This window comes from Aspergillus campestris (genome assembly GCF_002847485.1).
Source record: "Aspergillus campestris IBT 28561 chromosome Unknown P168scaffold_1, whole genome shotgun sequence".
Lineage (NCBI taxonomy): Eukaryota > Fungi > Ascomycota > Eurotiomycetes > Eurotiales > Aspergillaceae > Aspergillus > Aspergillus campestris.
In genome coordinates this window covers 1,292,866-1,306,106 of record NW_020194336.1, presented here as the reverse complement: position 1 = coordinate 1,306,106, position 13,241 = coordinate 1,292,866, and the positions used below count along the sequence as shown (strand labels likewise).

At 51.1% G+C, this 13,241-nt stretch overlaps 5 protein-coding genes across 5 annotated transcripts; 4 read left to right on the top strand and 1 right to left on the bottom strand.

Annotated features, from left to right (window-relative positions):
• Nucleotides 1-1,300: 1,300 nt before the first annotated feature.
• P168DRAFT_9741 (Rab family GTPase) lies at nucleotides 1,301-2,782 on the top strand. Its single transcript, XM_024842247.1, has 4 exons — nucleotides 1,301-1,508; nucleotides 1,633-1,857; nucleotides 1,934-1,997; nucleotides 2,097-2,782. Exons 2-4 carry the CDS (start codon nucleotides 1,774-1,776, stop codon nucleotides 2,750-2,752), a joined length of 804 nt encoding a protein of 267 aa, XP_024696739.1. The 5' UTR covers nucleotides 1,301-1,508; nucleotides 1,633-1,773; the 3' UTR covers nucleotides 2,753-2,782.
• A 620-nt stretch (nucleotides 2,783-3,402) lies between these two features.
• P168DRAFT_286292 (40S ribosomal protein eS7) lies at nucleotides 3,403-4,707 on the top strand. The gene is made up of 3 exons (XM_024836317.1): nucleotides 3,403-3,684; nucleotides 4,052-4,134; nucleotides 4,197-4,707. The coding sequence occupies exons 1-3, from the start codon at nucleotides 3,529-3,531 to the stop codon at nucleotides 4,558-4,560; spliced, it is 603 nt and encodes a 200-aa protein (XP_024696738.1). The 5' UTR covers nucleotides 3,403-3,528; the 3' UTR covers nucleotides 4,561-4,707.
• A 639-nt stretch (nucleotides 4,708-5,346) lies between these two features.
• On the bottom strand, nucleotides 5,347-7,047 carry P168DRAFT_262298 (putative acetate kinase; the record flags this gene model as incomplete). Its single annotated transcript, XM_024834740.1, has 6 exons — nucleotides 6,636-7,047; nucleotides 6,252-6,566; nucleotides 6,104-6,166; nucleotides 5,979-6,051; nucleotides 5,486-5,875; nucleotides 5,347-5,394 (listed from the first exon to the last, which is right to left on the bottom strand). The coding sequence occupies exons 1-6, from the start codon at nucleotides 7,010-7,012 to the stop codon at nucleotides 5,347-5,349; spliced, it is 1,266 nt and encodes a 421-aa protein (XP_024696737.1). The 5' UTR covers nucleotides 7,013-7,047.
• A 268-nt stretch (nucleotides 7,048-7,315) lies between these two features.
• Nucleotides 7,316-10,356, top strand: P168DRAFT_286291 (putative phosphoketolase). The gene is made up of 7 exons (XM_024836316.1): nucleotides 7,316-7,637; nucleotides 7,683-7,757; nucleotides 7,813-8,047; nucleotides 8,102-8,254; nucleotides 8,308-8,617; nucleotides 8,670-9,290; nucleotides 9,340-10,356. The coding sequence occupies exons 1-7, from the start codon at nucleotides 7,475-7,477 to the stop codon at nucleotides 10,186-10,188; spliced, it is 2,406 nt and encodes an 801-aa protein (XP_024696736.1). The 5' UTR covers nucleotides 7,316-7,474; the 3' UTR covers nucleotides 10,189-10,356.
• Nucleotides 10,357-10,552: 196 nt separating this feature from the next.
• On the top strand, nucleotides 10,553-11,875 carry P168DRAFT_262293 (rRNA-processing protein NSA2). The gene is made up of 4 exons (XM_024834739.1): nucleotides 10,553-10,649; nucleotides 10,771-11,235; nucleotides 11,297-11,517; nucleotides 11,566-11,875. Exons 1-4 carry the CDS (start codon nucleotides 10,600-10,602, stop codon nucleotides 11,610-11,612), a joined length of 783 nt encoding a protein of 260 aa, XP_024696735.1. The 5' UTR covers nucleotides 10,553-10,599; the 3' UTR covers nucleotides 11,613-11,875.
• The last annotated feature ends 1,366 nt before the right edge of the window (nucleotides 11,876-13,241 follow it).

Below are 13,241 nucleotides of genomic sequence, written 5' to 3'. Positions count from 1 at the left end.
TTACCTGCTTATTATTATTATTATTACCGTTATCAATCTTGATCAACTATAGACCTCTAGTTGTGTTGTCCCCTTGGTTTGTATGTTTGTCAGCGCGGGGATTTCGCAATTGCTTATTGTGCGTGTACATCACCTTGACAACGTGCGTTCCGAATGGAAGCAGGTGTGCCTTGCGTTCACTGCCCTAATCTTGCTGCACAATTATTTTACTTTTCTTTTTGCTGGTTTCATATATTTTTAGGACGCCGTTAGAATCTTGGGTATGTTCCCCAAAGTCCAGACCCGCCAATCATGCTTGGGTAGATGAGGGTCAGGTAGAACCCAGTGCCAACGAGTCATGGGCCCACGGTCCCCCTCCCCCATCCCGCCGTTTTACAGATGTGTCCCTGAAATCCATCAATGACGGGAGCACACAGGCGGTATGGAACGTGATTTGCCAGCTTTAATTCCAAGACGACTAAAACATCATCTCGAAGTGGATCCGCCTCCCGGGGTTAGGATCCCAGGCGTTCGACGGGTAGACATGGGTGTCTTTGTGTTTGGGCAGCGATGAGACGACCTGCACAAATCACGCTGTGCTACGTTGACAAGTGTAACCCGATTGCGCCAGAGAATTCGATGGATGATTATCACGATGGGTGGGCAGATATCGGGGGGCACGTCATGGCTCAGCAGAGGGAGAAGTATACTGGTCTTGGCTCTTGCCGCGTGCCAGGACCGTGGAGGGGTGGTTTTTGTATGGGTCTTGTCACCGGCCGAGTGTATGTCTTGTACCAATCATACACACCGTGATTTGGGCCATTGGGGCCTTCGTCACTCTATTTATTCTTGAGGATTTGGGTCTGCAGTTACTTATTCCTCCGATGGTACTTTTTTTCTTTATCATGGTTGATGACGACCTCTGGACAGTTGTGAGTTGGAATGGCGGTATTCCAACTTGCCGCAGTTAGCCAACATAAAAGGTGCTATAGATTTCGGTGGATTCTGGAGAATGGAAAGAGATACAATTCCAGAGACAACACCGTCACAATGCTCTATTTTTCTACCAGAACGGCCATCAGCACGATCATCTCTGTCATGGCGTTGCTATTGTTTTGACTTTTCCGGACCTTAACCCCTCGTTCCTACAAGGCTCTGCTGAACCGTTGATGATATCAGGGCAGGACATCCCGTGACTGGGGCTGTTCGGGCTGGGCCACGCTAGTCGGCTTTAGGCTGCCTCAACTGCCGTCACCACCGAGAGAGAGTGAGAGAGAGAGACTACCTTACGTACTACCGAACTACCTCCTTCTTCGACATCCCCCATTACTACCTCCGATTACTACCACTACCAACTATTACGGCTACAACCTAACGCCTCCAGACCGACATACAGAGTCAAGAGTCATTTTCCTGGAATCGCTCCAACCATCTTGCTAAGACTCCGCCTCACTGGGTATCCATCCTCCACTTCCTTGCGACGGTGTACTTCCCCGTTCAAACGTCCACCGCTATTTTCCCTCTTACTGGTCTGTTGTCACCTCATTGATTTGTCTGCGCTCAAACCCCCCCCATTCCCCCTCCCGCAACCCCTGTCCCTTGCCGTCTCGCTCGTTCCCTCGTGTTCTCGCTGACGTTCGTCTGGTCCATTAGGCCCCCTCGAAAGCCCTACGACGGGGTCTACTTGCCGACCCGATCTGCCCCTCACGAGCTGAATACGCCCGCGTTGGTAGTCCCTGCAGAACGACCTAATCTTGTCTCTGGCCAGTCCCTCGAGTTGGGCCCCCCGCCGTCATGTCTGAGTCAACTAGCGCAAATACCCCGAAGCCCAGCAGTAGTGTCAAACTGGTACTTTTGGGTGAGGCCGCCGTGGGCAAGGTATGTCTCTTCCATCTCTGCTCGGGAGGTACACGGGATGACCGGGGAGATATTGACACCGGCTGTGATTACCTAGTCGTCGCTCGTCCTACGATTCGTCAACAACGACTTCCAAGAGAATAAGGAGCCGACCATTGGAGGTAAGCCGGAGTCAACTCCATGGAGTCCAATTCCCATGGAGCCTTGTGATGAGGTGCTGGTGAGACAAGGACCCATCCGCTGACGTTTTCGCCTTGTAGCGGCCTTCCTCACTCAAAAATGTTCTCTCCCCACCCGCACGATTAAGTTCGAGATCTGGGATACCGCCGGCCAGGAGCGCTTCGCCTCGCTCGCCCCCATGTACTACCGTAACGCCCAGGCGGCCCTGGTGGTCTACGACGTGACCAAGCCGTCGTCGCTGACCAAGGCCAAGCACTGGGTCGCCGAGCTGCAGCGCCAAGCGAGTCCCGGGATCGTGATCGCCCTCGTGGGCAACAAGCTGGACTTGACCAACGACGGGAACGAGACGGCCGGTGAGTCCGCGGCCACCGACGAGGGCGCGACCCCCGCCGGAGAGGGCGAGGGCGCCGATGGCGAGAATCAGGCGGACGAGGAGGAAGAGGAGCAGGAGGCTGCCCCGGGGGATGCCCGCAAGGTGTCGACTCAGGAGGCGGGTACCTACGCGGAGGAGGAGGGCCTGCTGTTCTTCGAGACCAGCGCCAAGACGGGAGTCAACGTCGTCGATGTCTTCACCGCTATCGCCAATGCCATCCCGGAGAGCAGCCTGAAGAGCGGCCGTGGGCCCGGTGCTGGAACGGGGCAGACCACCCTTGGGGGTGCTCGGCCGGCGGAGGATTCGCGGGTCAACCTGGGCGAGCGAACCGCGGCGACGGCGAAAGAAGGCTGTGCCTGTTGATATTGGGTGGGATAGTTTGATTGTTTTGTAAAGTTTTTTTTTATGTTATTTTCTCTCTCTTATGTCATTTGCTTGCTTCGTTTTGTTCTCTTTCGTTCGTCGTGTCCCTGGGCCTGGTTGATTACAGGGTCGTGGGCGATGACATCGTATAGTGTAAGTACTCGTTGCTGCTTTTTGAGGCGCGTGGCATGGGTCAGATTATTTGGGCGTTGCCGTATCATCTTTATTCTATTCTTTCAGAACAAAATTATTTATTTATTGTTTTGAAGATATCAGATTATTTATTGAATAGTAAAGTCTTTGATCTTGGCCTAATCTACGTAGTATAGAGTCACATGATAGGCATGCCTCAGGAACGGTCATTAGATTCACCTGTGCTGATGTCTGGATATCGGGATGTGGTTATGATCCACTGGTATAAGTAATTGGACAGTTGGATTAGCAGTGTACATGGAACAACGTACTTAAGGTGTCTATATCAAAGGCCAAGTCAAGGGGGCGATTAGTCATAAGGGCAGCGGAGTCACGGGACCCAAGCGTCCCCTAGCCGGGCTTGACCCACGCTAACCCGCATCCGGCATAGGCTAAGCGAGAGGCCGAGTCTCCGATCCCACACGGGCAGAACTGACTGATCGAATTACTGCTGGGCGGCCTGACCGACTAGGACGAGAATAATTAATCGAATCTTCACGACCGTCAACCACCAGGACAACCTCAACCCGCCTCCCCTCCCCCCACCAGCAGGACAGCCAGCTCCCCGTCGCTCGTCTGCAATAATGGCTGCCATCAACAAGATCGCCCTGAACTCGCCGTCGCGGCAGAACCCCTCCGAGCTGGAGACCGCGATCGCCGGCGCTCTCTATGACCTCGAGAACAACACAACCGATCTGAAGGCCACCCTCAGGCCTTTGCAGTTTGTGTCTGCCCGTGAGGTAGGTTATCCTTTATCTGTTCTTGGAGTTCCTGTGCGGTTGCTGTTGCTGTTGCTGTTTTCATTGCCATTGCTGTTGGACTGGATGTCGTCGCGGTTAAACGTGGATTTTGGGGATCTGTTGAACTGGTGGGATGGGATCAACATTTGGCTGTGTGTGTGGATACACAATGAGAGACGGTCTCGGGGTACTGGAGGACGACCAGGACGACGTCGACATACGATGGAATATGGACATGGACTGGACAAGAAATTTTGATCTCGACAAGGACAACAGCGGTGGCATTGGAGGGGCTCCCACACAGCACAGCTCTACTGCACAACTCTACTATCTATAATCATGCGCAATTCTAACACACTTTTCACAGGTTGAGGTTGGCCAGGGCAAGAAGGCCGTCATCGTCTTCGTCCCCGTCCCTCTGCTCCAGGCCTTCCACAAGATCCAGCAGCGGTACGCCTACGACTTCCCTTGATTGACACAAAAGACGACAAAGACTAACAAAAAAAAAATAGTCTGACCCGTGAGCTCGAGAAGAAGTTCTCCGACCGCCACGTCCTCTTCGTCGCTCAGCGCCGCATCCTGTCGCGCCCCAAGCGCTCCGTCAACTCGCGCACCAACCAGAAGCAGAAGCGCCCCCGCTCGCGCACTCTGACCGCCGTGCACGACAACATCCTGACCGACCTCGTCTACCCCGTCGAGATCGTCGGCAAGCGCGTCCGCACCAAGGAGGACGGCAGCAAGACCCTCAAGGTTATCCTCGACGAGAAGGAGCGCGGCGGCGTTGACCACCGCCTGGACGCCTACGGCGAGGTCTACCGCCGACTCACCGGCCGCAACGTCGTCTTCGAGTTCCCCCAGAGCAGCTCCGAGTACTAGATGGATCTTTTTTTTTATTCTTCCTCTTTTTTCTTCTTGATTCTGTGTTCTGTGTGTGGGGAATTCCCGGGAGAAGTCAAAAAAATCCAAAACCAAAAATGGACCACTTTTTTTTATCATCATCTCTTGTCATAATCCAACAACCTGTTTCATGAAATTTTTTTTTCAATGTCTTCTCTTTCCCCCCCGGCTACGATCCTGTTGGCGGTTAGACAAGGAAGAGGAGAAAGAAAAAGTGGGACGCTCACGGGAATTTTTGAGGGAAAACAAGGCATATTCAAAAGGAAAAAAAGAAGAAAATCAAAATGGATCTAGTTGGACTTTCTTCCCTTTCTTTCGAGTTCAAGATCGATACAATCAAATGACAGATGGGGAGGGGTGGTTTGTAGTGCCCTGTTGATACCTTTTTCTCTTCTCTTCTCTTTTGTATATCTCGTTGCTACCTCGGTACTTACCTATCTACCCACCTACCCCCGCCGGACCAGTCGAGGGAAGAACAGGACAGGATTACCCCGGATGAAAGACAAGAAATGGATGTGATAACAATGGATCTTACCTGGTCTGGGCTTCTTTCGGTCAGAAGAAGTCCTGTTGATCGCTTCTCCACTTGTCTCGTAGATATATCATCTATTAAGGTAATGAATGGGTCTGGTTATGGAGACTATGATCTTGTTTCATTATTTAGTATTTCAATTAGGTATTTAATGGTATGTATGTACTATTGATATTGATATCATCCATGTAGTCTATACTTGATGGAGATTGTCCACTGTCCCGAAACACAGCCTAGATCTTGTCCCCGTATGTCTGGATACAGTTGTATGCCATTTCGAACTATATCAGGTTAGCACACATCACTTATACCCCTTGATTGATATCCAGGAAGAGAAAGGTAAGAAGAGAAGGGAAGAAAGAAAAAGCTCACCTGCTCATCCGTCTGACAAACCAACACTTTCGGACCCTTCCCACCCACCCCCGAAACATCAACCACATTCCCATCTCCATCCCCATTCCCAAACCCCCGCTCATTAGCCCCCTCATCAACAGGCGGCACCCCCAAACACCGCACCTTGTCAACAATCGCCTTCCTCAGCATAGCGCTCCGCTCGCCGATGCCGCCCGCGAAGACAATCGCGTCGACGGCCCCGTCCAGCTTGACGAAGTAGCTGCCCACGAAGCCGACGATGCGGTCGACGAAGATGTCGAAGGCGAGTTTGTGCGCTGCGCTGGGCGGGTTGGGCACGGCGATTTGCGAGAAATCCGTTGTGCCTGTTAGGGCTTTCCAGCCGGATTGCTTGTTGAGGATTTCTTCGGCCTGGTTTTTTTATTAGGTTAGGTATATATATTTACATATATGAGTGTGGATGTGGATGTGGATGTGTATGTCTGAGGTAATGAATGAGAAGAGAATAGCGTACCGTGCTAATGTGCATGTTCCTTGTGCTCCCCGGGGTGCGTTTCCCTGCGTCGCTGGTGTAGTGGAAGACCAGGCTAAGTAATAGGTTAGCTGTGTATAAAGACAGTGGTGAGTAGATATACATACGAAGGATCAATACTCCCACTCCTCGTCGCACCCGGCAAACCCGCCAAAGGCGTAAGTCCCATCCTAACAACATCACCTATTAGCTTTCTATCCCCCTCTCCATTCCCTCCCCCTACAGACAAATGAAAAAAAAAAGGGGAAAACCCACGAAGTATCAATCGACTCCCCATCTTTGATAGCACAAATCGACGCCCCACTCCCAGCATGCAACGCAATAACATTCGTCTTCTCCGGCGGCTTATTCAAGAAGTCGGCCACGGCGCGGAGAATAAACGAGTAGCTGATGCCGTGGAAGCCGTACTTCTGGAGACGCTTCTCGCGCGCGATGCGCTGGTCGATGGGGTACGTGCGCACGTACTCGGGCATTGTCTGGTGGAAGGCGGAGTCGAAGAAGGTGATGCTTTTGACGCTGGGCATTTCTTGTTTGCAGACGCGGATTATTTCGAGGGCGGAGAAGTTGTGTCTATCTACTTTTAGAAGGATGCCTTTTCGCAGGATGGAGGGAAAGGGTGGGAATGTGGGTAATACGTACAGCGGGGCTAGATCCTCCAACTCCTCAAGATGGTGATAAGTCTCGTCTGTAATGATCGTACTGGTTTTATAGTCGCCGCCGTGCACGACGCGATGGCATATATACGCTAGGTCGTCGCTGCTGGTGACCTCCAGCTCGGGGTCCGAGAAGCAGTGCTGGAGGAGGAACTTGAAGGCATCCTGCGGCGTGCTGATGGACTGATCGACCTTTTCTTTGCGCTCTGTGCTCCCGTGGGTGTATTTCAGCTTGGGCGGCGGAGCTGTGATGCCGGAGACTTCTGCGTTGGCGATGGGCTTGGGGTTCTTTTCGAGGGTGTAGAAGGTTACTTTGACGGAGGAGGAGCCTGCGTTGACGGAGAGGATGGTTTTGTTGGGCATATTGATGATGGCGGTATTTTCTTTTTGGGAGAAGCTGTTCCTGTATGGATTATGGATGATTATACTAAGGATTAAACATTTGAATTTCTTGTATACGATATCTGAACTGAATATACCCAGTAGGTATGCAGGGTGTAGCTGTCCGCCGTTCCTGGTCTACGTCATGATGTCAGACGGTCCATAGTGACGTATTGCAGACGTCTTGTCAGACCTACTACTGCGACCGGATACTATTTGAATAGCCACTTCTTCAGGCACGCGCCCAATCCATTATCTCATCTCGTTGACATTTACTAGATCCAAAGATTTCCAAGTCATTTACGTGGTCCTCAAAAGCGGCAGCTTTTCCGTCTCGTAACCCTAATCGGACCCGATCCGGAAGTATCCAAATACCACCCACCTGCTTGAGATCGAAACGTACCTTTCACACCAGGTATAATTTCAATACACTAATAGGCCATCATGCCTGGAGAAGTCATTGACCGACCGAACCCTCGGCCACTGCCGTCGCATCTCCCCGATGCTGTGGAGCAGCTTGGGGTCAAGCTACAACATGTCGCTCTGGATCAACATGCGTACGATGCGCTGTACAAGTTCCGCCGGGCGGCGGCTTACATAGCTGCTGGTAGGTTGATCGCCTTTGATGCGCGATAGCCACTGACGTTACTAGCTATGATTTTTCTTCGAGATAATGTGCGATTAGAGCGCGATCTGACACACGATGATATCAAGTCGCGATTACTCGGTAGGCATTCTGGTATCGCAGGCGCAAGTTGAATCCGCATAGCTAACTAGACCAGGTCACTGGGGAACGTGCCCCGGGTTAATTCTGATCTACTCGCACCTGAACTATTGCATTCGGAGACATCATTTGGATATGCTATATGTGGTTGGACCGGGGCATGGGGCGCCGGCTATTCTGGCTTCCCTGTGGATCGAAGGGTCCTTGGGAAAGTTCTATCCCGAATATTCTAGGGACAATGAAGGCTTGAAACAGTTGATTTCGTCTTTCAGTACGACCGCCGGTCTTCCGAGGTTTGTCTGACTTGAAGCTGTCATTTTGTTCGACACCGCTGACAAGCTCTCCAGTCACATCAACGCTGAAACCCCAGGAGCAATCCACGAAGGGGGTGAACTGGGCTATGCTCTGGCCGTGTCCTTTGGTGCGGTAATGGATAATCCGAACCTGATCGTAACCTGTGTCGTTGGCGACGGCGAAGCAGAGACTGGTCCCACAGCGACGTGAGTTTTGGCAATATTTCCTGCGCGATCTCACATTTACTAAAGGCGTCTAGATCATGGCACGCAATCAAATACCTCGACCCCGCTGAGTCCGGCGCGGTCTTGCCCATACTGCACGTCAACGGTTTCAAGATCAGCGAGCGCACTGTATTCGGCTGCATGGATAACAAAGAGCTCATTGCCCTCTTTACCGGGTACGGGTATCAAGTTCGCATTGTCGAGGACATACGGGATATCGATACCGATCTGCATACCTCCTTGGTCTGGGCGATCAACGAGATCCATAAGATCCAATCGGCTGCACGCTCCGGCGAGCCGATCATGAAACCTAGATGGCCTATGATTGTCTTGCGCACGCCCAAGGTATGTCAACAGGGTTGTTGGTGACGAATTGTCTTGACTAACATGTTTCAAGGGATGGTCAGGGCCGAAGGAGCTGCATGGAAAGTTCATTGAAGGGTCTTTCCACTCGCATCAAGTCCCCCTCCCCAAAGCCAAATCTGACAAGGAGGAACTCCAAGCTCTTCAGACGTGGCTATCGTCTTACAACTCCAAGGAGCTTTTTACCGAGAGCGGGGATATCACGGATGAGATCAAGTCCATAATCCCCACCACGGACTCCAAGAAACTTGGACAGCGCCCTGAGGCGTACAAGATCTACCTCAAACCCGACCTCCCCGACTGGAAACATTTCGCGGTGGAGAGTTCCGGACAGGAAAGCTCGATGAAGGTCGCCGGGACGTTGATCGACCAGACATTAGTCCAGAATCCACATAACGTTCGTATGTTCTCGCCGGATGAGCTGGAGAGCAATAAGCTGGACGCCGCTCTCAACCACACTGGGCGGAATTTCCAGTGGGATCAATTCTCCAATGCCAAAGGCGGACGAGTGATCGAGGTTTTGAGTGAACATTTGTGTCAAGGCTTTATGCAGGGATACACCCTGACCGGCCGCACGGGCATCTTCCCATCATACGAGAGTTTCTTGGGCATTGTACACACGATGATGGTGCAGTATGCCAAGTTCGTGAAAATGGTAAGCATCCCATCCGCACCGAGAGGTCAACTCCGCTGACGATAGGCAGGCGCGAGAAACAACATGGCACCAAGGCGTCAGCAGCATCAACTACATCGAGACGAGCACCTGGACTCGACAAGAGCACAACGGGTTCTCGCACCAGAACCCGTCCTTCATCGGCGCCGTCCTGAACCTCAAGCCCACTGCCGCTCGAGTCTACCTGCCCCCAGACGCCAACACATTCCTAACCACCCTCCACCACTGCCTAAAGTCAAAGAACTACGTCAACCTGATGGTGGGCTCCAAGCAGCCGACGCCGGTGTACCTGAACGCCGAAGAAGCCGACAACCACTGCCGAGCGGGAGCTTCGATCTGGCGATTCTGTAGCACCGACGAAGGGCTCGACCCCGACGTGGTCCTGGTCGGCATCGGCACGGAGCTCACCTTCGAGGTGGTCGCCGCGGCGGCGCTCCTTCGCCAGCGCTGTCCGGAACTCCGCGTGCGGGTTGTCAACGTGACGGACCTGATGATCCTAGAGAACGAAGGACGGCATCCGCACGCGTTGAGCACGGAGGACTTTGACAGCTTGTTCACGTCCGACAGGCCCATCCACTTCAACTACCATGGGTACACGACCGAGCTGCAAGGTCTGCTCTTCGGACGGCCCCGTCTGGAGCGCGTGAGTGTCAACGGGTACATGGAGGAGGGAACCACCACGACTCCGTTCGATATGATGCTTAACAACCGCGTGTCGCGGTATCATGTGGCGCTGGCGGCTCTCGGTGGGGCGGCCAAGCGCAACGAGAGGGTCCAGGCGCGGCAGCAGGAGCTGGCTGCTGAGTTCGATCAGACCATGGCTTTGACGCGGAAGTACATTCTTGCTCATGGGAAAGGTACCACGATGTTTCCTCTTTGATTTTTCACTCCATATGCTAACTGGAGACAGATCCCGATGATACCTACGACATGCCTTCATTTGATTAGTGTATTAGCCCGGTGGAATTGACGAGAATTGGAGAGGTTGTCCACTTGGTTTGCAGTACTACTGCTGGAAATCAACGGCGACGGATGGAATCTAGACTTAATCAGTGTCATAGTATAGTTTAATATGCGTCATCTAGAAAATACCTCTCCACTGGAGCATCAGAAGCGTTGAACCCATATGAAAATTGACAGTAGACGCGGTTGATAAATCACGTGATTGTTATCTTATCAGCCCCACTGATTACTCATTTTGTCAGGTGATCCCGATGAAGAAACTTGAAGTCTAGCCACCAGCAGCCCTCAATAATCCCAGACGACAGCATATTCCCAACCAGACGTCGCCATGCCCCAGAACGAGTATATTGAGAGGTGGCAGAAGCTTCACGGCAAGCGGTAAGCTCAACCCCCTTTTTGCCCCCCACAATCCAGACGAAAAAAAAAGAAAGAAGAAAAAAAAAAAGGGAAAAGGAAAAAATTTCGGCGGAGATGCTAATTCCCCGCCCGTCCTTATCAGACTCGACCACGATGAACGGAGTCGCAAGAAGACCGCGCGTGAGGGCCACCAGCGCTCCAAGGATTCTCAGAACCTTCGCGGCCTGAGGGCCAAGCTGCTCCAGCAGCAGCGCCACAAGGAGAAGATCCAGATGCGGAAGCGCATCAAGGCCCAGGAAGAGAAGAACGTCAAGTCCAGCACGGAAGAGCAGTCCAAGAACCCTGTGCCCGCGTATCTGCTCGACCGATCGAATGCCACGAACGCCAAGGCGCTGTCGTCTGCTATCAAGGACCGCCGTAATGAGAAGGCCGCCAAGTTCGCCGTACCCATCCCTAAGGTGCGCGGTATCTCTGAGGAGGAGATGTTCAAGGTTGTCCATACGGGCAAGAAGACCAAGAAGAAGGGGTGGAAGCGTGTTATCACCAAGCCGACTTTCGTCGGGCCTGACTTCACGAGAAAGCCCGTCAAGTACGAGCGATTCATTCGGTAAGACTCATATCTTTATCTTGTGAGACTGGATACGGTGCTAACGCTGTAATCCTTTTAGCCCCATGGGTCTGCGTCAGAAGAAGGCCAATGTCACCCATCCCGAACTCGGTGTTACCGTGCAGCTGCCGATCCTCAGCGTGAAAAAGAACCCGCAGAACCCTCTCTACACGCAATTAGGAGTCTTGACCAAGGGTACCGTTCTCGAGGTCAACGTCAGTGAACTGGGTCTGGTTACCACGACAGGCAAGGTCGTCTGGGGTAAATGGGCACAGATTACGAGTAAGTTTGACCCATTTCAGCGATATGCAACGAAGCTGACTCGTCTAGATAACCCCGAGAACGACGGGTGTGTCAATGCTGTTCTTCTTGTTTAATATATCAACTTCCATTGGGACGTGTTAAAAGGATTCTTGCGTTTTATTGATCAGTCTTTATTTTATTTCCTTTTTTTTTTCTTTTTTCTTAGCGGAGGATTGATTGGGGACTGGAACTCGTCGGTATCACATTGATGTTCAAGCACTTTCATGATGGGCTCGCCATGGGACTTTTCTTTTTCTTTTCCTTTTCCGAATTTACATAGACTAGGTATTTGCCTAGCACAGGTATTATGAACACGGCGCTACAAATGAAGTCCAACTACCGTCTAGATTACTGATGTAGTTATACCGAAGGGTACCGCTAACATCATTTCCCTCCTTTGGAATCTTGGCCCCTAGAGACTTGCGTAGACAGCTGGCTTTCTCTGAGAAGTAAGTAGGCACGAGTGCTCCCCATATAAATTTGTATGTACCGCAGTGGTGGCTCCCATAGTTGGCGACCAGTGCGGCTATCCCAGATACCAGCCCCCCCCCACTACCATTTGATCATCACAATGGAAACTCACCGCACCACCAAGATGGAAGTAATGCATGCCCGGAACGTAACCGTCAAGCCATGCTACATCCTGTATGGCTCGAAAGGGTGCAAAAGCGCGCCATTCGGCATCCCGGTTGGCCGCCCTGCGGGCCGAGACCCCCACCAGCGGGATGTAGAAGAGAAGAAAACCGAGCAGGCTGTTTAGTTGGAGAATGGGAAAGGAAACTATTCAGTAACACTGAAGTTGACTGAGTGAAAAGAAGAGGGAATACATGCATTAGTGCCAGTAAATTCTCTGATCCTGTCACTTACTATACCGCAGTGATAAAGGTTTTGGCCTTGCAGACGCATCATTCACTAACTAGTTGATAGAGACTGATTTGGAATCTTTGGATAAAAAAGACCAAACTATAAAGAATAACCTTATCCTGGTTCATTCACTATGTTCAACATTCTTCACCAAGCTTAATATACTATGTATCACTTTAACTTCCACAATGCTACAATGGAAATTGTCTAGTTGAATAGCTAGAAGCTTTGTTCTTCAAGTAAATTTTTTTTTATATAACTACACATCCCCCCAGCGCATGGATATTCAACCTTTGTAGATAGCAGTCCAAAAATTACATGTTAGAGTTGCTTTGTAGTAGGAGAGAGGTCCTGGATTTTATTGTATATACTAGCCATGTGCGGGATGGGATATAGTTCCCTCGGGAGTTTAGTACAGTTTGCACCTATATATTCTTACACCCTTTCCTAGATCGTAGAATAGAAAATAATGGAAATTGATCAACCAGTAATTAAATATGAAAAATGATTTGCAATCTAATAGACATTCAAGCCAATTTGGGAGAAGCAATCCTACAGCCAGAACTTCTATAAACTCAAAATAATGAGGATTGTCCTGTTATATACGGGTAGAGCTGGTACTATGTGTTTTCAACCCACTCTGATGGGACCCACTCTATTCCCAAGTGTATATCCTCCCGATGAATCTGTAGTATTTCTGTCTTCAAGCAAAATATATTACTCCATATGACACACAATGACACAATGACACAATGACGTCCGAACAAGCATAGGGCCGGACAGGAATTGGACCGACCTAGCGGCGGGAGTTGCAGAATAGTCCTATATCATAAGAGGGG